The 23343-nt window shown below is 35.9% G+C and overlaps 1 protein-coding gene across 2 annotated transcripts in view; it reads left to right on the forward strand.

The window, feature by feature from the left end:
* LOC128990907 (uncharacterized) overlaps positions 1–23343 on the forward strand; it is a 51267-nt gene that overhangs the window by 21350 nt on the left and 6574 nt on the right. The window contains exons 10-15 of one of the 2 annotated variants that reach the window (XM_054413557.1): positions 13510–13673; positions 15326–15670; positions 16463–16587; positions 18098–18264; positions 18587–18826; positions 20594–20736. In XM_054413557.1, the coding sequence (XP_054269532.1) occupies positions 13510–13673; positions 15326–15670; positions 16463–16587; positions 18098–18264; positions 18587–18826; positions 20594–20736 (1184 nt within the window). The remainder of the gene's footprint in view (positions 1–13509; positions 13674–15325; positions 15671–16462; positions 16588–18097; positions 18265–18586; positions 18827–20593; positions 20737–23343) is intronic. The other variant, XM_054413558.1, reaches the window with a different exon arrangement.

Consider the following 23343-nt stretch of genomic DNA (forward strand, 5'->3'; position numbering starts at 1 on the left):
TAATTTGTTTTAAATATAAAAACTCATAAGATTAACATGGGAAATTCCAGAGCCATTGTTGAGATGTAGTAACACTTCGGCCCAGTAACATTTCAGCCAAACTCAAATTTCTTAGAAAAACAGTATCACTTCGTCCCACTCGCTTTTACAGATGATTAAATAAGCTAATGGAGTAACATTTTGGCCCGAAGAAAAATTGACAAGGGTTGAGGAACGCAGTTCAGGTAGTAAGAGGTACATGACCTGTATACTTTGCAACCACCCTCTGGTGGAATGTCGCCCAACCGTCAACCCCTTGCATCCTCTGACCTCACATGAAGGAGAATTGGTGGAATCTTACCTAACCTAACCTAACCTAACCTGTCAAATATTTTGTTGGGACGAAGTGTTACTAGTGGGCAGGTAGAGACTTGGACTGTAGGCCACATCTGAGGGTTTCGGGCCGAAATGTTACTGGGCCGAAGTGTTACGACACGATCGTTGATGCGTAATTGGACTTTAAACAAACAAACAAACACACAAACTTTCACATTTATAATTTAAGTAAGGGGTAGACTTCCGTATCTGTTGCCACAAACAACCGATGAAAATATTGATTATTCGATTGTTTCATTCGATATATCGTTTGGTTAGTAAGGTTACCTTACCTAACTAAACAAACGATATATTGAATAATCAATCAATATTTTCATTCGGTTGTTTGTGCCAAACAAATACGGAAGTCTACCCTTAGTAAGATATAAGAAGTACAGAAGCAAAATATATAACAGAATTGATATAGCTTTGAAACAAGTTGGAAACATTGTAAATCCATTTTTTACATTGTTTCAATGCACGTTTTATAACAGTTTTTGTTGTTCCAAAATCAATTTAAATTTGTTCCAAACAATTTTTTGCACATGGTAACAGCTAATTTATATTAATAGTAGGATAGGATAGTTAGTTTCTCAAAATCGAGTTTAATAAGGAGAATCACTCAAGTAAGCAAGATGGATATGCAGTGGTGAACAAGTCATTGACAGAAGGCCGAATGGCTCCAAACTCTCGGTGCTCGACCAGATTGTAAAAGAGACAGAGGTTTGATTGGCCACCAAGCAACAGATGTTAATGACTAACGAGCTGTTGGCCCGTCCTACGTACGGGAATCGAGTAGTGCATTAAAACTGTATATATTGTGTCTATTACTAATTCAAGCATAGGTTAAGCAGTTCAAAATTTATGGTAAAGAAAAAGCTGCCAAGATGAAACATGTGATCATTGTTATTTTCCCAACCTTTCCTAAAAAATTTGAGTAGTAAAATGATTTTCATAAGCTTTCTTTTGAAGATTTGTGAGCTTCAATTCATATACAGCAATGGTTATAGAATATATCTATCTATCTATCTATCTTCTATCTATACAGTATATTAATTTTCGTAAGCCGATTCTTTGCGTCAAAATTGTGGGCGACTGGGAAGTCGTAGAACGACGGAAGAGGGCTCAAATTAAAGGTTTTGATCCTGTGACGGCAGGAAAAATAGTGAAATTCCCAAAATCTTAACACGAAATTAGATATAACGTAAAATTTTCTCCATAAGAATAGCATTAGAAGGCATTTACTGCTGATTTTTTACTGCTATATTAGGGACTTATATGTCCCTACAAGCCACTAGTCTATAATTACGTAAGCCGATTCTTTGCATCAAAATTGTGGGTGACTGGGAAGTTGTAGAATGACAGGAGAGGGCTCAAATGAAAGGTCTCGATCCTGTGACAGCGGGAAAAATAGAGAAATTCCCAAAATCTTAACACAAAATTAGATATAACGTAAAATGTTCTCCATAGAGCACGGGTCACACTAGGCTGGCATCAGCGGCGAATTGAAAGAAGCCGCGACTGTCAGCTTAATGTGACCACAAAATTCGCAGCTGACACTGAGCTGACTCAGCCTGGATTGGTGAGCCGGTGATGCTGGTGCCAGCTGCTGATCACCAGCGGCTGGCAAACAGCCTAGTGTGACCCGTGCTTAAGAATAGCATTAGAAGCCATTTCCTGCTGATTATTGTTTACTTCAATACAGCTGATTTATCATCAAGCCAGTAAGCAATAGGCCTACTATATTTGAATTACTTATTTGCCAGTCAATTCTGCAATGTACTGTATACTATATAAAATCAACTATATAAAGGGATAACGTTACCCACAATAATCAAGACTTTTTAGTTATGTCAAAGTTGAAATAAATTTTTTTCAAGATTAAAGAAACGATTTAAGATTAAATGAAGATCTTCTTTGTTTTGATTTCAAAACATATGTTAAAGATTCATTCCACACTTTTTTGTAAATCCTATACTCTAATATGAGAAATGTTTGCTTGTATGTATGTATGTATGTATGCTTGCTTGCACAAAGATCTCGAAAACGGCTCCGACGATTTTCTTCAAATGTTGTAAATAGTTTATTTCTGGCCTAAAAACAAGTTTACTGCGGTTAGAACTGCCAACAAAAATCTAATTACGTAGAAAAATGAAACTGAAAATCACATTTTTTTAACATTAGTCTTATGGGTTGCTAGGTAACCATGTTGGCTGAATTAAATAACAAGGAAAAAGTAAACAAAAGACTTGAAGTTGTAGCATGTGTTCATAATAAGCCAACTACCCACAGTATACTAGCAAATTACAAATACAGTACAAAAGGAAAAACATCCCTTGTTAATATTTAGCAAAGATTATACCATATATAAAACATACTGAAGATTACTCGATACATTGTAGTCAAGGGTAGCAGTGCGAAGTCTGGGATCTGTTGATGACGATTAGATTAAGGTATCTGCAATCCTAAAATGCTATGGGAAGGGAAGGAAACAGGTCCGTGACGTAGGAATTGGTGAAGGAAGTAGTAAAGGCAATCATAAAATGCTATGGGAATAGAGGGAAACAGCTCCGTGACGTAGAAAGTGATGAAGGAAGTAGTAAAGGCGAGCAGTCCGGAGTGTGGGGACTGTTTATGACGATAAGATTAGGGTATCTGCAATCCTAAAATGCTATGGGAAGGGAGGGAAACAGGTCCGCGACGTAGGGAGTGGTGAAGGAAGTAGTCAAGGCGAGTAGTCCGGAGTGTGGGAACTGTTTATGACAATTAGATTAAGGTATCTGCAATCGTAAAATGCTATGGGAAGGAAGGAAAACAGGTCCGCGACGTAGGAAGTGGTGAAGGAAGCAGTCAAGGCGAGCTTTCCGGAGTGTGGGAACTGTTTATGACGATAAGATTAAGGGTATGGGCAATCCTAAAATACTATGGGAAGGGAGGGAAACAGGTCCGTGACGTAGGAAGTGGTGAAGGAAGTAGTCAAGGCGAGCTGTCCGGAGTGTGGGAACTGTTTATGACGATTAGATTAAGGTATCTGCAATCCTAAAATGCTATGGGAAGGGAGAAAAACAGGTCCGCGACGTAGGAAGTGGTAAAGGAAGTAGTCAAAACGAGCTGTCCTGAGTGTGGGAACTGTTTATGACGATTAGATTAAGGTATTTGCAATCCAAAAATAACTAATATAATGGTTTTAAATACCTTCAGTCACAAGTTCAAAATAGTCGGCTATTACGACCTAGGTTTCGGCACGAAGTTGTACCATCATCAGGCGGGCCAGTTTTGAGTGAAGGTGACTGAAGGTATTTAAAACCATTATATTAGTTATTATAACCAGTTCAGGGGCAATCCCACATCTTATGATGTCGAAATTAGAAAAAAAAAAAATTAATCTTAAAATGCTATGGGAAGGGAGGGAAACAGGTCCGCGACGTAGGAAGTGGTGAAGGAAGTAGTCAAGGCGAGTAGTCCGGAGTGTAGGAACTGTTTATGACAATTAGATTAAGGTATTTGCAATCCTAAAATGCTATGGGAAGGGAGGAAAACGGGTCCGCGACGTAGTAAGTGTTGAAGGAAGTAGTCAAGGCGAGTAGTCCGGAGTGTAGGAACTGTTTATGACGATTAGATTAAGGTATCTGCAATCTTTAAATGCAATAGGAAGGGAGGGAAACAGGTTTGCAACGTAGGAAGTGGTGAAGGAAGTAGTAAAGGCGAGTAGTATGGAGCGTGGGAACTGTTTATGACGATTAGATTAAGGTGTCTGCAATTCTGAAATGCTATGGGAATGGAGGGAAACAGGTCAATGACGTAGGAAATGGTGTAGGACGTAGTAAAGGCGAGCCGTGTGGAGTTTGGGAATGGATTTATGTATCTCCAATACTAAGACTGCTTTCAGAGTGAACTAATGATTTTCTCCGAGCAAAGCTCGGTCCCCAGGTACTTTACTGTAAAGATAGAATAAAACAAATCAGCAAGTTTGGTTGGTTTGGTTTGGTTATTACAGTTTAATTTTATAATTAAGTCATTATAAAATTTTAATTGAGCAATTTCTAGTTTTATTTAATAAACAGAATTATTTTTCCGACTACTAAACTCTTGTTATATTCTTTATCAGCAAGTTTGGTTAGTTCGGTTAGGTTATGATAGTTTAATTTTATAATTAAAAAATAGTAAAATTGAATTTGAGGCATTTATAATTTTATTTTATGAGCAGAACTATTTTTGCGATTAGTAAACCTTCATTGCCAAAGTGCTCTCTTCTACAGTGCTGTTCACGGAGGAATTTTGAACTAAATGTCTCATTTGTACCTCCCCTAAGTCAGACCCCAACATAGTAACCCCTGGTAACCATGGTCATATGAGTAAACATACAAATAATTACTAAATCACATGTCATTCCATTACATCCTCTCTCCCATGATAAAATGTTAAAACTGATAACGCAATGTAGGTTTAACTTCTCTTCCGGTCCTAGTGAAATACCGTCCATTAACTTTTCTGCCTCTTTCTCATTCCACTCTATTTTCTTCTTTCTTTACATTAGAAGTTTCTGTGTTTTTTCTCTCTTTTCCGTTGCTAAGGCTATCTTCTCTCTCTTGACAAATATTAGGGGTTCCTTCATCCGGGTAACGATCCCATGAATCATACATGTTGATATATGATTGTTTACATGTCGGGATAAGAAACCTCCTGTTTCTTCTTAAACAATTTCCATTAGACTTCACCATGTATTCTCTATCATTGGAACCTCTATCTACTATAGTCCCGTACCGCTTCAAATCAGTTATCCATACATTAACCCCCTTTTCCAATATGTCGAGATTCCTAGCTCTGTGCCTACGATCATAGTAAATTTTGTTCTTTTGATTCTGTTTTTCTTGTTCATTTCGATACTGATCTAGATCAGGACAACGAGGTTGAAGCTGCTCTGGAACTGACGGAAGAGTTATGCGTATTTTCCGTCCAAAAATCAATTCTGCAGGTGATACTCCACATGCAAGAGGTGAAGAGCGATGTGCTAAAAGACCAAGATATGGATCTTTATTTCTCTTTAATATCCCTTTACATGTTTCAACCGCTCTCTCAGCTTGCCCATTAGACTGAGGGAAGTGAGGGCAGGATTAACCCGATTCTCCAAGCAACTAGAGCAGTTCTCAACCATTCTCTTTATATCCACCGATAGTCCAGGCCACCAAACTGTGTCCCTTGAACAAGCCAGACACTTATTTACTCCTAGATGTCCACTATGTATCTGGGATAAAATCTCATTTCTTAAAGGTTTTGGAATAAATATCCTTAATCCTTTTAAAATCAGTCCATTAACAAAAGACAAATTCCCTCGTTCTCTGAAAAATTCTGTATTCTTTAAGTCCGTCCACTCACCTGATTATATTGCTTTCCTCAACATGTTACATATAACATCTTCTTTCACACTTTGACGAATTATTTCTAATCTACTGTCTGAGCAAGGTAATGTAGACACAACTGAATTAACAAACACCTCAACATCTTCATCTAGTATATCACTTTCCGCAGTTGAAACAGTCTGCAATGGTGCCCTAGACAGTGCATCAGGAACAAAGAAGCTTTTTCCTGTTTCATATCTCATTTCATAATCAAAAGGCATGAGTCTCGTTCTGAATCTCTGCAACCGAGGTGTCAGGTCACACGAAGACTTTTGTCCTAAAATTTGGATAAGGGGCTTGTGATCAGTAACCAGTTCAAATTTCTTCTCCAAAATGAAAGAACAGAATTTCTCACAAGCCCAAGTTAGGGAAAGAGCCTCCTTTTCAATTTGAGCATACCGAGATCCTGTGTTAGTCATAGTTCTTGATGCATATTGTATTGGCTTCCATTGACCATCCACATTTTGTTCCAAAATGGCTCCAAGTCCGAATTTCGATGCATCTGCACACACTCTAGTTTTCCTCTCAGGATTATACAAATGTAAAACGGGAGCCTGAATCAATGACTCCTTTATCTGCTTGAACTGTTTCTCATGAAGATCGGACCAGTACCATTCATTTCTTTTTGAAAGGAGATCATTTAATGGCTTGGTCAGTTCTGAAAGGTTGGGAAGAAACTTTATTAAATAGTTTACCATTCCAAGAAAACGTTTCAACTCGGTTTGATTTTTTGGAACAGGATACTTCTCCATAGCCAAGGTCTTTTCTGAGTCTGGCATAAGCTGGCCATTTTCAATAAAATGTCCCAAGAAAGTTATCTTTGTCTTTTCAAACACGCACTTCTCCCGATTCAAAGTGATACCCGTTTCACATAGACGAGAGAGAACACAGTTAAGTCTTTTGTCGTGTTCTTCCTTCGTACTACCAAACACACAATATGTCATCAGTTAAATTTACAACACCTTCTAAACCTTCCAAACATGCAAACATTTTCCTTTAAAAATGTTCAGGAGCTGAGCTGATCCCAAAAGGTAATCGCTTGAAATAAAACCTACCAAAAGGCGTTATAAAAGTTGTCAACTTGGCACTTTCACTGTCAAGGCCTACTTGCCAGAAACCACTGTTTGTGTCAAGTTTAGAAAATATTTTTGCTCCTGCCATCTGAGCTAAGGTCTCATCCACAGATGGCAAAATTAGTCTTTCTCTCTCTACATATTTGTTGAGAGCTGTAAAATCAACACACAACCTTACTGAGCCGGACTTTTTAGGGACAACAACCAAGGGAGAGCACCACTCTGTTGGTTCTGTGACAGGTGCTATCACATCAGCTTTTACCATTTTATCAAGCTCAATCTTTACTTTATCCCTGAGCGATATAGGGATCCTTCGTGGCGTCTCAATAGAAACTGGGTTATAATCAGTTTTTAACTTGATCGTATAGGGCTCAGTAAACCTTCCTAGACCTGGAAAAAGCTTTGGATATTTTGGTTCCCACTCGTTTCTTAAACTTACTTCACCAATGTCCTTAAGCAATGAAAATGCTATTATCCCTGTCCTCCCTAAGAGGGGCTCTTTCTAGCTGCTTAGAATGAACACTTCCTCCATATGATCTATACCATCTTTCTTTAAGCTCACGATTGACTTACCAATTACTTTAAGTGGTATACAATCAGGACCTTTCAACTTGATACTGGTTTTTTCAATCTTAAGATTCAAAATCAGTGCATGTTGAATTCCAATACAGCTGACATCAGCACCAGTGTCAATTTTGAAGTTAAGATAATTAGTCTCATTAACCAAAAGTTTTACATAAAACGGCTGGGAGGAACTTATATTTGACACCCTTTCATCAATCGTAACAGAACTCAGAGCAAATGGATTAACTTTACTAGATGATGGTTCAGATTCAACCTCTTGAACTACTGAATTGAAACTTTTTCGTTTACATGCCCGACTAAAATGGCCCTTTAATCTGCATTTGAAACAAACTTTATCAACTGCCGGACACTTTTCCTTGGAATGAAACTGATTTGAACCACACCGACTACATTTCTGACTATTTTGATTAAATGCTGAGGCCTTACCAAACTGCTGTGTGTTGCTGGTTTTACCAAACCTTGATGAAAACGTCTTTCTTGTTTCCATGACTGATGTTTCGCTTATCTCTTCCAAGTTAGCAGCCTGTTGTTCCATCGCTTCTGCTTGCCTTGCTGCTTGAACTGCCCCAGTCAACGTTATCCCATCTTTTAATTGTAGGTGTTTGGATAGACTCTTATTAGACATCGCTGTAACAAGCTTAAGAAGTATCATTTCATCATTAAAATGTCTACTCTTACAATTGCTGCATGACCATTCACATTTCTCTGACATTTTATGTAAATCATTAATGTAAGAGTCAACCTTCTCGCCTGGACATTGGTCTTTCTGTAGAAACATAGCTCGATGGTAAAATATATTTTTCTTGGTAGAAAAATAATCATCAAAAGTTTTCACTACCACATCAAATGAAACCCTTTTTTCCTCAGACATCCCTAGTGACGTTAGGAGTTCCTCAGCTTCTTGGCCCATGCAGTACAATAACATGTTCACCTGCTGATCTTCAGATTTTAAAGCCAACCCAGTAGCTTTACGGAACATTCCAAATACCTTTATCCAGTTTGACCATGTTGCTGGATCTTGGAAGTTGAAAGGATCAGGAGGTTTGACTTGGTACATAGGTTCTTGCCTAGATTTAGCCTCTTCACTCATTTTAGTACCGTATTTAGAACAGAGTTTAATATATTTTTCAGTAATTCTGGTGTCAATTCCATTTTAAAATATTCTTCTTCAGTCTAAACGCTGCCACCATGTAAAGATAGAATAAAACAAATTCTTCTAAGAACTTTTATTCAACATTCAACTAACTTAACAACTCACTTCAAAACAAGTCAACAACATAGTAACCCCTGGTAACCATAGTCATATGAGTAAACATACAAATAATTACTAAATCACATGTCATTCCATTACATTTACTAACATTTTTATATTTGAGATTTATTGTAGTTTTTAATCAATATTTTGTATGAAGTGGAATAACCTCAACAGCTACTCTTAGAAAACAATCTTCTATCTATATAATTAACTAGCTGTACCCGCGGGCTTCGCACCGTTTAACTTCATAAGTATTCGCATGACTCATTCACGTCCTGGTTGAAGTTCGTTCGCTACGCTCACTCACCTTTAGGTTGGAGCTCGTTCGGTTAACTCGTTCGCTACGCTAACTCACCTCCAGGTTGAAGTTCGTTCGCTACGCTCACTCACCTTTTGGTTGGAAATTAGCTGTTGTCATAAATAAAAAAAAAATAAATAATAGTGCTGCACCCTGTTGGTAATCCTGGTAACGTTTATGCTATTGAACATCATAGGACAGAACCAACTTGTATAATTGAAACAGCTGTTAAGATTCATTAATTCCTTTTGAATATGAAAAATCATAAGATTAACATGGGGAACTACAGAGCCACTGGGGCGGAGCCCGAAAGGGTTTTTGAGATAAGAATATGCTTTAATGTTAATCGGGAATGTGAGCTATCATCATGCCAAATTTCAGCCCAATCCGTCCAGTAGTTTATGCGTGATTGAGCAACAAACACACACACAAACACACACACAAACATACACACAAACATACACACAAACTCACAAACTTTCAGATTTATAATATTAGTAAGATACGCTACATGAAACTTTGTCGGTTGAACTCCTCCGCCATTTCTTAACCGATTTTATCCATTGACGTCTCATTGGAAAGAGCGTGTCGCTTAGATTTGCAAACTGGCCTTACATTTTTGAAAGCGTCCCTTGGGCTCTGCCCCAGTGGCTTTGAAAGTTCCCATGATATCCTTATGGAGAACATAATTGTTTACATTTTGATCAGCTGTATAATTTAATTGCTGTTATTTTCATAGAGATCGATGGTTATTTATTTTTCAATGAAACGCATTGAATACATTTATTTACTATTTGAGTTTGTGTAAACATAACCCCCAAGACAGATCTTGTTAGTATGGTTGTATCTTAAATTTGTGTATTTATCGTTGTTTTGTGTCGCTGTGACGGATCGTGTTAGCATGATTGTAACTTAAATTTGTGTGTTTATCGTTGTTTTGTGTAGCTATTATTTGTTTATTTGTTGTTTTTTTCTTTTAAATGCCTCCGACGCGACGACAACGAAACATAGACAGGAGGCGTAATCGTGATAACGACCGCAGCTACAGAACAGTGGCGCGTAATAGGCTTCAGTCAGCACCTGACCCTGGACAATCTCAACTATTAGGTTACAAATGCGCTCTAACACTACCCCAAAACGACTTTTCGTTCTCAATTGGTCCTCTATCAATGACCTGTGTTGCCTGTACAGCGAGGCATTTTGAAAAGGAGAAAACCGGCCGGAATGCTTTTGGTTTATCAATAACGAAGATAAACATGGTCTGAGTTACACACCGGTAATCTTTGAGTTGACTCTTTTTAAACTCATTGTAAATACGACTGTTATTCGTTTTAAAATAACTCCTGTAATACTTTGCAATTGCTCGAATTCGAGCAACATGTACACTAGTACTTATTTAATACGCAAGAAGGATTTTTGTGACAATTACTCCTCCGAAACTACTGAACCGATTGACATGTTTTTGGTCTCATTGGAAAGAGCGCAACGTGAAATTGTGCAGGAAACTTTCTTTTTAGGGAAATAATTAGAAAGTGAGGCCCTGGGGCCCTTTAGAGTTTTGTATTCCTCCATAAGATTAACATGGGAAACAAAAAGTGTTATGCAACTCCAGCTGTTGTCAGAAATTAAAAGTGAGAAGAAGAACACATGTTAATTGTAAACAGTCAATACGTTTCCTAACTTAACCGTTTACTACAAACATTTACTGATTTGGTTGAAATGAAATGTTTACTATTTGAATTTGGGTTGGCTAAATATTACAATGGAAAAAAGCGAGAGAGCCTGGATAAATTGAAATCTTTAAAAGATAACTGAATTAACAGTGTGCTGCATTTCTTAGTAGTCATTGAAAGAACCGGTGTGCAAACTATGGAAACATAAACATAGGAAAGTCATAGAACACCACCAAGGAGAAGAAATAGAAATGTGTTTTGTTTAGAATTTATAATCGTTATTATGGGCAACCTAATGCGGCTATAAGTAAGGCTATTTGTAGAAAACACTATAAAACAAGACCAGCTTTTGAAAAATGGTAAGATATTAAGAAATTTTGATTATATCGATCTGTTATGTACCTACATAATGAGTATTTCCAAAATCTTTGAGTCGAATCTTTTAAAGTCATCAGAAATTATGACTGTTATTCGTTTTAAAATAACGCCTGTAATACTTAGCAATTGCTCGAATTCGAGCAACAGGGACACTAGTTTGGGAATAAAGATGAAGTAGGTTCGTACAGGTATTTGTTCATTAAGTACCGTACTTAAGTACTTTGTTGCTCCAAGCAAAAAAGGTTCAAATAATAGCCTAGCAAGCACTGTAGTAAAGGGAGCACCTATATATAACAGTAGAACAAAGAGGTAATTTCCAAAAATAATTATGTCGTGATTAGTTTCGATAACTGGGTAATGGAACCCTAACCAGTCACAAAATAGTTAGTAATTAGACGTTGATTAGGCCCTTTTTTGGTAGAATATGTATATCAATCGCACCTTTAGGAGGATTACCACCACATATACACTAGGCTTTATAATAGTGGTTTTTTTAATGTTTATCAGAAACAAATTTAGGGTTAAGTTCTGTCAATGGGATGCCTTTCCTTAAGACTAATTTTGTTTAACCTTTACAAAATGAGCATATACTTAAAAATAATAACTTAGAAATAATAACTGGGTAGGGTATTAATGCTAATTTAGCGGTTTTGACCAAGAACTAATATAAGTTTATCTAAACACATCATTTTTTGCATTTTCTTATTTTACGAAGACAATTTTCAATACAGTAATGTATTTCAATCGGGGAAACCTTTTTATCAGCATTAACAAAAAAACCAAAGCTACCTTAATAAACCAATATTTATTCATAAACATGTTTGCTGCCATTAGCAGTTAAACCTCTGGAATCATTCAAATTCTTTATTGAAAATAAAATCAACAAAAGCAAACAAAGACAAACAACAAACTGTTTTTTTGTTTGTTTTTTTTTTACACAAAAGATGTGTTGTACTGGGATATCTATCCTGGCGCATAGATAATTTGATTCTGAGTTTGTTTAAATATTACAATAATTTCTTTTCCATTTGAGCTTTTTAGGGACTATGACCCTACAAGCCACTAGTCTTACTTATTTCTTATAATCAATGACAAAATCACAAAGTAAATAAACTATCCCCATAGTTCTATATAGAACATTTTTTCAGTCAACCAGCTGTTATTAGTTATAACAAATTATATTGCACTAAAACAAACTAAATATTTTAAAGACTGTTCAAAACAATAAATTAGAACATCTAGTATATTTAAATAAACTCTCATCCTCTTACCGAATTAATTAACGTATCAATGATTATAGCATTACACATAGTATAAAAATAAGAAAGTTCTACGTATGTCATTAAATTTTCATCCAAATGCTGAATTTGTGTCAAAAACGCTGAATATTTATAGCTGTTACTGGGACGAGTGGCGTCGTCCTGTAATCCAGCTACTAGGAGGTCACGAATTGTGGATATTTATAGGCATGCACTGTGGATGCGATACTCCCTGATGTGGATTAACGTCCGCACGAGTGAGCAGTACTACGACTACCTGCAGTGCTATCCTGATAATTAGACCAATTCTTATATACCAAGGCAAAAAATGTGGTTCGGATTCCACTATAAACTGTAGGTCCCTTAGTTGCCATTAGCTGTATGAGCTATTAATTAACAGCTGTGTCTAAGGAATGTCGGCCTTAGTCACTAACATGACTACAAGATTGCGCCACTCATCCTACACTCTTCTCCATTCATACCTGGCTTAAAATACCTACTATGTATGGTCCCCATTTCATAAAAAAGTATTAAAGTATTAAAGGTATAAAACCAAAAGCTAGAGTAGAAAGTTAGCGTCGGCTGTTGGACTTTTTAAAATTTAAAACCTTATTTCTAAAAAACTGAAACCCTAAACTAAAATGATGGCTTCGGCATTCCCTAGTTCTCAAAATTATCTTTCTTTCAACACAAAAATCATGTTACAGTAAGTGGTTGATTCAGAATCGTGAAATTAAAAAACACTGTCACGTTTTAATATATATGATGATGATTTCATATATGTATATGTTCATTGATTAATCTTTTCTGCTGTATAGCTTATTTGTGAAGATTAAGTATCACATGGTTTTAATATTGTTAAACAAATGATAAATAAAGTAATTTATGAAATGTTGTGCTGAGAAACTGACTATTACTGACTACTTATTTTACTAAGATAACCGACAATATATTATTGGTTGCCAACAAAAGCTAGTTTTTGTTAAAAATTTATATTTTTTGATACTAAGTGATGCAATGAGGCTTTTATCTTTATTTTTAGTAGGTTTAGGTGTTGGGTTGGCTGTTAGTTCGCTAGTGGATCGAGTCTTTGCACCACCTCCTCCTCCTGCTGATCCTGCTCCTGCAGTGAGGCCGATCAAGCCGGCTCCCGCTGCCTCTTAAGTTTAAACTTCACATCCTAGACAAATACATGATGATATTATCCTACAACTCTACTGGTGGTATGTTTCCAGTGGACCCTATCCAGCCGACCACCAAGAGGCCTTGTATTCCCTCGGAAACGATTGTGCCAGACAAAAGCTCTATCTGCAGAGGAGATGTAGTGTTTGAAGAGGACTTTAACACTCACTTAGGCAACACTTGGAGCCATGTCATAATGATACCGGACTCTCCTCAGGTAAAAATCTTCAAACATAGAACACACTAGTACCTCTTTTATGATTATAACTGCACTGCGCGGCCAGAAATTTGCGTTTTCTTAACAGGTTGTTTTCTACTCCTAGTTCCCAAACCCGTGATTGAATTTCCATGTCAACATGAACATACTTTGCGTAGCATACATTACCTTGTAAATGCTACCAGTAGGTCTGAACTGAACAATGGTCAGTAGATCAAAATTTATCTCACTGCATACAAATTTATTTCTTACTGTATTAAGGATAGCCTAACATAATTATTCAACTTTTGCCGCTAAAAATTAACTTAAATTTGCAAGGTCATCCCAACAAACTTGTAAAAGTAATTTATGAAATTGCAGTACATCTTTGACCTATTTTCATCTTAGCACTTATTTTAATTACAGGTCTAGGTAAAGTATTTACTTTTGTGTTGTAATGCCGTTTGGTAATGGTATAGCATCTTTTTAATACGAAATCATAAATACTTATAATATATACTTTAAATACTTTTTATGAAATGGCAACCATACATAGTAGGTATTTTAAGACAAGTATGAATGGAGATGAGTGTAGGAGTGGCACGATCTTGTAGTCTTGTTAGTGACTAAGGCCGACATTCCTTCGACACAGCTGTTAATAGCCCATACAGCTAATGGCAACTAAGGCACTACAGTTTATAGTGGAATCCGAACCACATTTTTTTGCCTTGGTATATACGAATTGGTCTAATTATCAGGATAGCACTGCGGGTAGTCGTAGTACTCACTCGTGCGGATGTTAATCACTAAAGAAATTCACTACTTTGTGAGATTAAATTTAAATAAATGGTATCAGCAATCCTAAACATACTTTCTCCTATTGGCTTGTCAACAACATGTATCATGGGTAAGCAGTGGAAAGTTATGATTTGTTATAGGGAAAATCATCAAGATTGTAATTACTTGAGCCGTAATTTGTAAAACAATGAGAGTTGTTCCAATTTTAAGGACTAGGCTATACCATGATTAATTTTTATCAAAATCGTTCAGGCCATTTTTGAGAAAATTTAATTTTTCTGTTACGTTATTGGTTTTCATGGAAAAATCATCATTAAAAATACAAATTTAAAAAAATAATAATAATGCCTGGAGATACCATGGATTGGTACCTACGAATCAAATTTCATCAAAATCAGACACAGGTGTGACGTGTAGCTCTGTACACATCCACACATACAGAGATAGACAAACATCACTTCAAAAACCACTTTTTTGGGTTCAGGGGTGCCCAAAACGAATATCAAAACTCAAAAATGTTGACGAAAACAATACTTTCCCCTTGTACTATGGTGTAAGGGGAGAAAGTAAAAACTAACTCATTGTAATCATCAGCATAATTTATTATTTGTCCTAGCTCTTTTGGGTAGTGCTACTTTGAGTGCAACTGATAAATTAATTTAATTTTCATTTTTATAAACTTAAAACTGTTGCAACACAAAAACTGTTTAAATTAGTAGAGTATTAGTTACTCCAACACATAGTGTAGTAAAATCAGCTACAGCTAGCACACAGCTGTCTAAAACAACCAAAAATGTTTTTTAGACACTTTTCTACGTTCATACAACCTTCACCAAAAGAAAAAATAATTTTAGCATAAGCTTTTTTTGTTTCAGGAAAATCTAGAACCGCAAATTGACATTCGAATACCCACTAACAAAAGAAAGAGATTCTCTGATTTTAACAAAGATAACCCCATTCTCACTGCTGAAGAGACAGTCGAAGTCCTGGGAGTTTTTGTGGATAGAGTAGAACCTAAGGATGTAAACAGTATTTTTGGCGAATCAATAGCTTCACGTATGAATAAACTAAGTGTTACACATCAAGTCATTGCAAGGAGTAAAATTAGTAAAACTATAGATGAGCTTGAGAAAGAGGAAGCAGGAGATTCAAAGGAAAACACATGTTTTGAATTTCCTGATTCGGAAACAGTGACATCCTCCTCTAGTGCTACAGGGGAGGTAAAATAAAATAAAGTTTTAAAAACCATAGAGCCAGTTAATAAAATAACTTTCAGAACAGGTTATCGAAATGATTTAACTCAACTTGCACAAATGCCATAGTAATGTCCATAGTGATGGAAATTTAACGTAAAAAATATAAAATCAGAAAGCAATGTACGAAATAGTTTATTTTTTATATTCAAGATTAGCTATCCAAACACACATTGGAAAAATACATTTTTTGGAGTTAAAAAATTGTTTAAACTGTAAACAAAAATGCAAATCATGGATAACATGGAACAAGAAAGCGTTTGTTTCAGTATGTCTTGATACAATTTTTTTGGGGGGAATAGAAATATGAACTGAATAAGAAAGAGTTCAATCAATCACAAGAAACACAAAACTTTATACAGTACACAAGACATAAGAGTATTAATATTTCACTATCGTCCACTGAGGGCATTTTCAACATAGGTTTGAGTTGGTTGGGCTTTTTAAAATTGTTGTATTTTTAATTTTTTCCCGAATTCTCGGTCATTTAAAAAATTGTTGAGAACCTTTTTTCAATTAATTTTACCACCTCAAGACACATATTGAGCCTTATCAATATGGATTGAAAATTTCAGGGATAAAAAAATATACATCTAGTAAACGGGAAGAAGGTTTATTCTTAAATATCAATCTAATGGACCATTTCACTGAGCTGCGTACATTACTTAAGGGACTCTCAGTGCTGTATATTTTCCAAAGATTATCCATTGAACAACATGGGTAAAAAACAGCGCTGATATTGTTTTTTCTCTTTTGCAGGAATTTGAATTTGCTGTTTTTACTTCTGATCCAGCAAATAGTTTTACAACAAGGAACAGATTGGAAATCAAACCTACTTTCTACGATGATGAATTTGTTCAATCGGGGACATTGAATTTAAATGGGTAATTAATCATTTTGAATATTCAATTATTAATCATGAGTACACTTTGAATGCTTCTTTAATCAGTCATCAAAAGCTCTAGCTCATTTTTACTTTCTCCCCCTATACCATAGTATATGGAGAAAGTACCGTATTGTTTTTGTCAAAATTTTTAATGGGGATTTTCCCAAAAAACCCCATAAAATAACGGAAAATTAGGATTTTCCCAAAAATGGCCCGAACGACTTTGATAAAAATGTAGTATGTTATAGTCCTTTATATTCTGAAGAAAACGGCACAAATCCCATTCCTGTAAAAATTACGGTTCAAAATTTATTGTAAATTATGTTATTTTCCCCATAAAAACCCCATAAAATAACAGAAAATCGGATTTTCCCAAAAATGGCATGAACAATTTTGATAAAAATGTAGTATGTTATAGTCCTTAAATTCTGAAAGAAATTGTACAAATCGCATTTCCGGATATGAGGTTGTTGACAAACTTATGGGAGAAAGTATGTGTCAGAATGCTGATACCGTTTATTTGTCTTACATCAGCCAGGACCATTTATTACAAGGGACGGCTGGGTCCAGTTTTGAACCTTTAAAAAGCTGCACTTTTTTCTCAAGATCTCTCACTCTTACACTCCATTTCTACCACTTATAGAGCTCGTGCGTTTCCTGGTGAAGCCTGGGGGGTAGGTGGTTAGAGTGACTCTGAACCGGTATTGTATGGACTTCAACCCTACCCCCAGGCTTCACCAGGAAACGCACGAGCTCTACTACTCAAATCAAAGCTAGCCTATCTGTTCTTTATTGCCACCTTTTACATACATATTTCATATAGCTGTGAAAGGAGATCTTCAATATAGACTGTTCAGACTAAGATACCTATAGTTTTCTCTTTAAGTAGACCTACAGTGTAACCCCTCCAAACCCCAAGTGAGAGACTCCAGCCCTTAGGTCACTGCATTATCACACAACAAATTGCCTCGACGTTAGCTTATGGTGGGGTTTTGAAAACGGTCTTCCTGGATATCCAGGAAGTTTAAACTTTAAATGCTTTTTCTTTGAAATGGCAACCATACAAATTAGGTATTTTAAGCCAAGTAATAATGGAGATGAGTGTAGGATGAGTGGTGCGATCTTATAGTCTAGTTAGTGACTAAGGCCGACATATTCCTTAGACATAGTTATTAATTAATAGCCCATACAGCTAATGGCAACTAATGGACCTACAGTTTATAGTGGAATCCAAACCACATTTTTGCCTTGATATTAACAAATTGGTATAATTATCAGGATAGTACTGCGGATAGTCGTAGTACCCACTAGTGCGGACGTTAATCCACACAAAGGAGTATCGCATCGACAATGCATGCCTATAAATTTCCACAATTCGTGGTCACGGTAATTGTGAATAGTAGTAGTTGGATTACAGGATGGCGCCACCGTCCCAGTCTAGCTAGTAGTCAAAATAGTAGAATGTATCTTATTTCACAAACAAGTATTTATTCTTAATTGTTTTTCAGGTGCACAGGAAGAGTAGGATCAAGACAGTGTGAGTTAAAAGCTTCATCTTACAACATTATACCTCCAGTCAAATCTGCCAGGATCCATACTAGAGATTCTTTCTCTTTTCGCTATGGAATTGTTGAGATAAGAGCCAAACTACCGCTTGGAGACTGGCTTGTTCCTGGTAAGTCACTAATTTTTATTTAGTTATTCGATTCATATATTTGTAATATAAATTTATTGAGTTACAGCAAATTTAACCATGTTTTCTCCATTTGAGAAAATATTCCATATAGGGAATAAGCTTTTTTACCTTTTACAAAATTAAGGGAAAATATTAAAGCTTATTTTATTAGTTAACAAACAAAATCTTAAAACTCTTTGGAAAAACATATATGACAAGTAACTGAGCACGATACTATGTGTTCCTATCCAAATTAACATCCAAATTTTATGTTTCTAAGCAATGTGAAAATCTTGTTCATTAATATAGTGACGTTTTTCAGAACTTTGGCTTGAGCCTAGAAACCACTTCTATGGACCGGGTTACACTTCAGGAAGGATACGGATTGCTATGCACAGAGGAAACAGTGATTTCAAGTGTCGAGGAGAAGACTTTGGATCACACAGACTAGAGTCGGGCGTAATGATGGGATCTCAGAATGTACAGAAGCGATCATTAACTACAAAGCTACCAGAAAACTGGCACGACCACTTCCACAACTATACCCTTGTTTGGTCACCAGGTAAAAATGTTAACAAACATTTCAATGAAACATTTAGACATAGCCTTCTATAATAGAAGCCCTTAAATGGTGTGTGGATAGATTGAAAGTGGACAGTGGTTCTTGATGATTGGCATTCAAATTCAATGAATATCCAACAAAAAAGTACCCATGATTAATCAACCGCAAGGTGGTCGCCTAGCTAAGAAATATGTAATCTTAAGGCTAAATAAGGCATCTCACTCAACTTTACAATATAAGTGCCATATTTGAGCAAAAATATGCCCAGTACGTCTTCAAACCTCGTTTAAGCTGCGTTTACACAAGGCTAAAGCTAGTGAGCAGACAGGTTATGGAGAAAGCTACCTGCCTCTAGTGTACAGGGTTGTTAAAAAAGAATGGTGCAAAACTAAACGGTTGGTACGTCCGTTTCCATGATTTCAAACAGCTGATTGTTACACAAATGGAAAGGCATGTTTATAAGTTTGTTTTGACAAGATCATTTTTTGTCTCAGTTGCTTAGTTGAGTACCACAAAGCCTGCCAAATGGCCACTACAAAACAAGAAAAAGCGTTTTATGTTTTAGACTTTGCTTGTACTAATGCTTTTGTTTAGTGTTCAGCGGAACTTTCGGACTAAATTTAGGAAGGAGGCTCCTCATCGGAACTGCATAGCTCGCTGGATAAGGAAATTAAAGACAACTGGATGATTATGTGCCATGAAGAGTTCGGGCTATCCTCACACTCCGCCAGACACTGTTGAAAGAATCGAAGCTAAGTTTGCGCTAAGTCCAAAAACCTCGACAGTCAAAGCTGTTAGGGAACTTCACATACTGCAGTCCACGGTTTTACGCAAGCCTTTGAGACGAAACCTATACAAACTGCAGTTATTACAAGCATTTGATGCATACCGACAAACCAAAACACACAGATTTTTACCACAATAGCTTTGATTGTTTTTGGTATTCTTTAATTTTGTTGACAGGCCTCATGGTACTCAACTATGCAACTACAACAAAACATAACCTTGTCAAAACAAACTTTTAACTTGTCCTTTCCATTGGTGTAATAACCAGCTATTAGAAATAACAGAAACAGACATAACGGTACGGTAACGGACCAATAAGGTTCAAGGATTGAAAAAAAGGAAATAAAATTGTAATGATTCAAACTTCAACCACAGAAAACATATTACTATAACCCAGAATGCCAACCGCGTGGTAAAAAGCATTAAGTGTTTTGAGAGAGCTTTGCCTGTCAATCGTAGGCAGCGCCACCAGCGTTGCCATGCACTCAGCATAGCAACGCTGGTGGCACTGCCTACGATTGACAGGCAAAGCTCTCTCAAAACACTTAATGCTTTTTACCATGCGGTTGGCATTCTGGGTTATAGTAGTATGTTTTCTGTGCTTCAACTAATCAGCTGTTCACGCCAGTTTAATTATTGACTGGTGCAATGTTTCGTTGCATCACTGTAAGTGGCAATGGAGGTTATAAATGAAAACATAACCTCTCTTAGAAGTTATGAGTAGTGATTTTTAGTAATTAAAACACTGTCGTAGGTAAATTTGTGTACTCAACTTGCACAAATAGTGTTTAAAACACTCGTAGAAGTTTTTAAGGCACTCGCCAAGACTCTTACCTCAAATGTTCTACTCGTGTCGTTAACTCTATCTCCATGCAATTGTTGCGTAAACTACTATTGCATACAAGTCACGTCAACTTATAAAACTTGGATACTTAACCCCTCCCCAACATGTGGTTGACCAGTTTTTGTTGCTGTTTACAGATATTATTTCTTTCAAGATAGACAATGAAGATGCTCAAGAACTTCTCCCAGCAGGGCGAAGACTTTGTGAAGTTATTGGATTTAAAACCGACGAATGTCTTACTTGGAGTGCGGGGTCCAGAATTGCACCTTTTGATAAAGACGTGAGTTGAAATTTGAATGGTTATTAGTAAAGAGTTTTGCGTTGATATTTTTATTTGGCCAACTAATAGATTTAAAAATCAAAGCTGCATGTTATTTAATGTTAGTAGCCTAAATGTAATTTCAAAATTATTTGTTTTTGAGAAACGTTTTTGAGGTATAGTTAAATTTAACCCATAGCCTAGTCTAAGGCTTTTAAAGTTTGTTTGAACCAATGTAATCAACAGAACTAAAAAAATATGATTCAAATGGAAAAAAATATAAAATGAATAACGGAGTTGACTACTATCAAACCACATACCGCTATCCCCTGTGTATTCTTTTTGTGTACTCTTTTTGAATGCTTTTGACTTTAGTGGTTCAAGGAAATCAATCAGCTGATCCTAGTCAAAGATAAAGCAGCCATATGTTCCCAGGGCTACATATATACAAGGGCTGGCTCACTCCTTTGATGTTAGCGGTCGCCGTCTGATCCTACTTCCCCTCCCCCGCCCCTCCTTAGCGCTGGTACATCGGCGCGAGCGGCGACGGTAGCCTAGCACGGCAGTGCATATGTCACCCAGCATCTACGCACATATTAAAAATTGTGTTTATAACAATGTAGTTTTATAATGGGATTTTTAAAGCGGATTTCGTTAACCCTCCAACTGGCAATGGGTGAACTGTGAACTGTGAAGTGGCAAGACATTTTTGGCGATTTTGTAGTCATATATTCGAAATTTCATATAAACTAAACCAACAGACAAAACCTATAGGCCCGTATACTTGAAATTTTCGTAATGAAATTAAGAATTGGAAAATGACAACAAAATAAATATTTTGAATATTGTAGAGAATATTGACATTAGGTAGAAAAGAAAATTTTTTTATTTTTAAATTTTTGAAGTAAAACTGTGCTGCATGAACCAAATATGTTTCCTGTAAACTTTAAGATAAACAAATTGTTTGGAATTTATTTTCCTACATGAAAATGTAAAAATATTCTAACTAGGCCTACCATTTATTTGTACAAAGTTATGGTCCAAAAACAATAAAATTACAAGTTTCACGATTTTGCACAACAAATTTCAAACAAAAGCCAAATAAATGTATTATCAAGAGATAAAGTAAAAGTATACATTTTTGTAAAGGCAGTAATATTGGAGATCGAATGAAGTAAGAGTTGTTCATGGAAAATGATCATTTGAATAAAGATTTATGACTTTTAATAAATGTTTATATTTTTCCATAAAGAAATTTTGTTATTGACACATGTATATTATTTTTCAAACACATGAAACCCACATACCAACTATATAAAATGAAAGTAAACTTATTTCCCTACATGAATATATACGGTTATTAAGACAAATATAAATAAATAAATATTTTATAGTTTTATTCTATAAAATGCTTCTATGTGCCTTTTTCATGTGGCGATCAGTTAGTTTATTATGACGGACGAAATTTATCAAAAACAGGCTAAATATAATGTCCCAGACCACACATTTTGTAAGTATATCCACATAAAACAGTATACAAACTAAATATGTACAAATTTACAACTAATAAATATGATAAATAATATGATGATAAAATCACACCCGCGACATTTTTTGTTGGTAAACAGTCAATAAAGTTCACAAAAGCCGGCTAAAAATAGTGTCTCAAGTTTATAAAAGTAATGTCGCATTTCAGACAAGGCAGTAGAATAAAAAATATCCAAACTAAACATTTACAAATTTACAACCTATAATCATGATGTAAACTGATAAAGTAAAATCACACCAAAACTTTTAGACTTGTTGAACTAGTTGGTCAACAGAGATTGAGGTTAGTTAGTCAGACAACTTTATTTTAATGTATTGAAATATGTATAATAAAATGCAATAGATAAATTTAAATTCTTTTACTTCCTGCAATAGTTACAAAATACTCAGTATAATTTATTTTCATACAACTTCAATGTACTTTACATAACCGAAATGAGTTCTTAAAGTTGGGATGGATAAATAAATAAAACAGTTATTACAACATAACTTAATGTATCGGATCAATAAGTACAGTATTCTTAACCATCGCTTTACCGTCCACTCCCATCCTTAAATATCTACTAAAGTTACTTTCTTTATTTATTAGAATTGGTATTATACGTAATCCTATTTGAAAATCAATTACTTTTATTAAATACAGTAATACCTAATAAAAAATTTGCAACATAGTGCTTATTCGACACTAAATGTGCGGCAATATCAGCGCTCACTTAGGCAAAGCTATACGGTACCGGGAGCCCGAGGTATCGCCGTGACGTCACAGCAGCGGAGTGGTGGGGAGCCACCTGGCATCACTTTCTGAGCTCGCGTGGCCTAGCCCTTGTATATCTGTAGCCCTGATATGTTCCATTCACTTAAACTTGACTTGAACTATGCACCCTCATAGACTACGTAACTAAAGTTGACTTCTCTTCCCATTGTAATATCCTCATTAGTAATAATCCTCATGTAATAGCTCATTTTAACACACTCACTCCTGTGTGGTGAGAAGCTTTACATACGGAGGAGTGTGACGGCTGGGACTGAACCTGTTAAAGTCTGGTTTATGTTTCATTAGTGACACTGAGCGCTAGCGTC

The sequence above is a fragment of the Macrosteles quadrilineatus genome, unplaced genomic scaffold (genome assembly GCF_028750875.1).
Source record: "Macrosteles quadrilineatus isolate MER2022 unplaced genomic scaffold, UCM_ALF_1.0 Scaffold_3__2_contigs__length_128488019, whole genome shotgun sequence".
NCBI lineage: Eukaryota > Metazoa > Arthropoda > Insecta > Hemiptera > Cicadellidae > Macrosteles > Macrosteles quadrilineatus.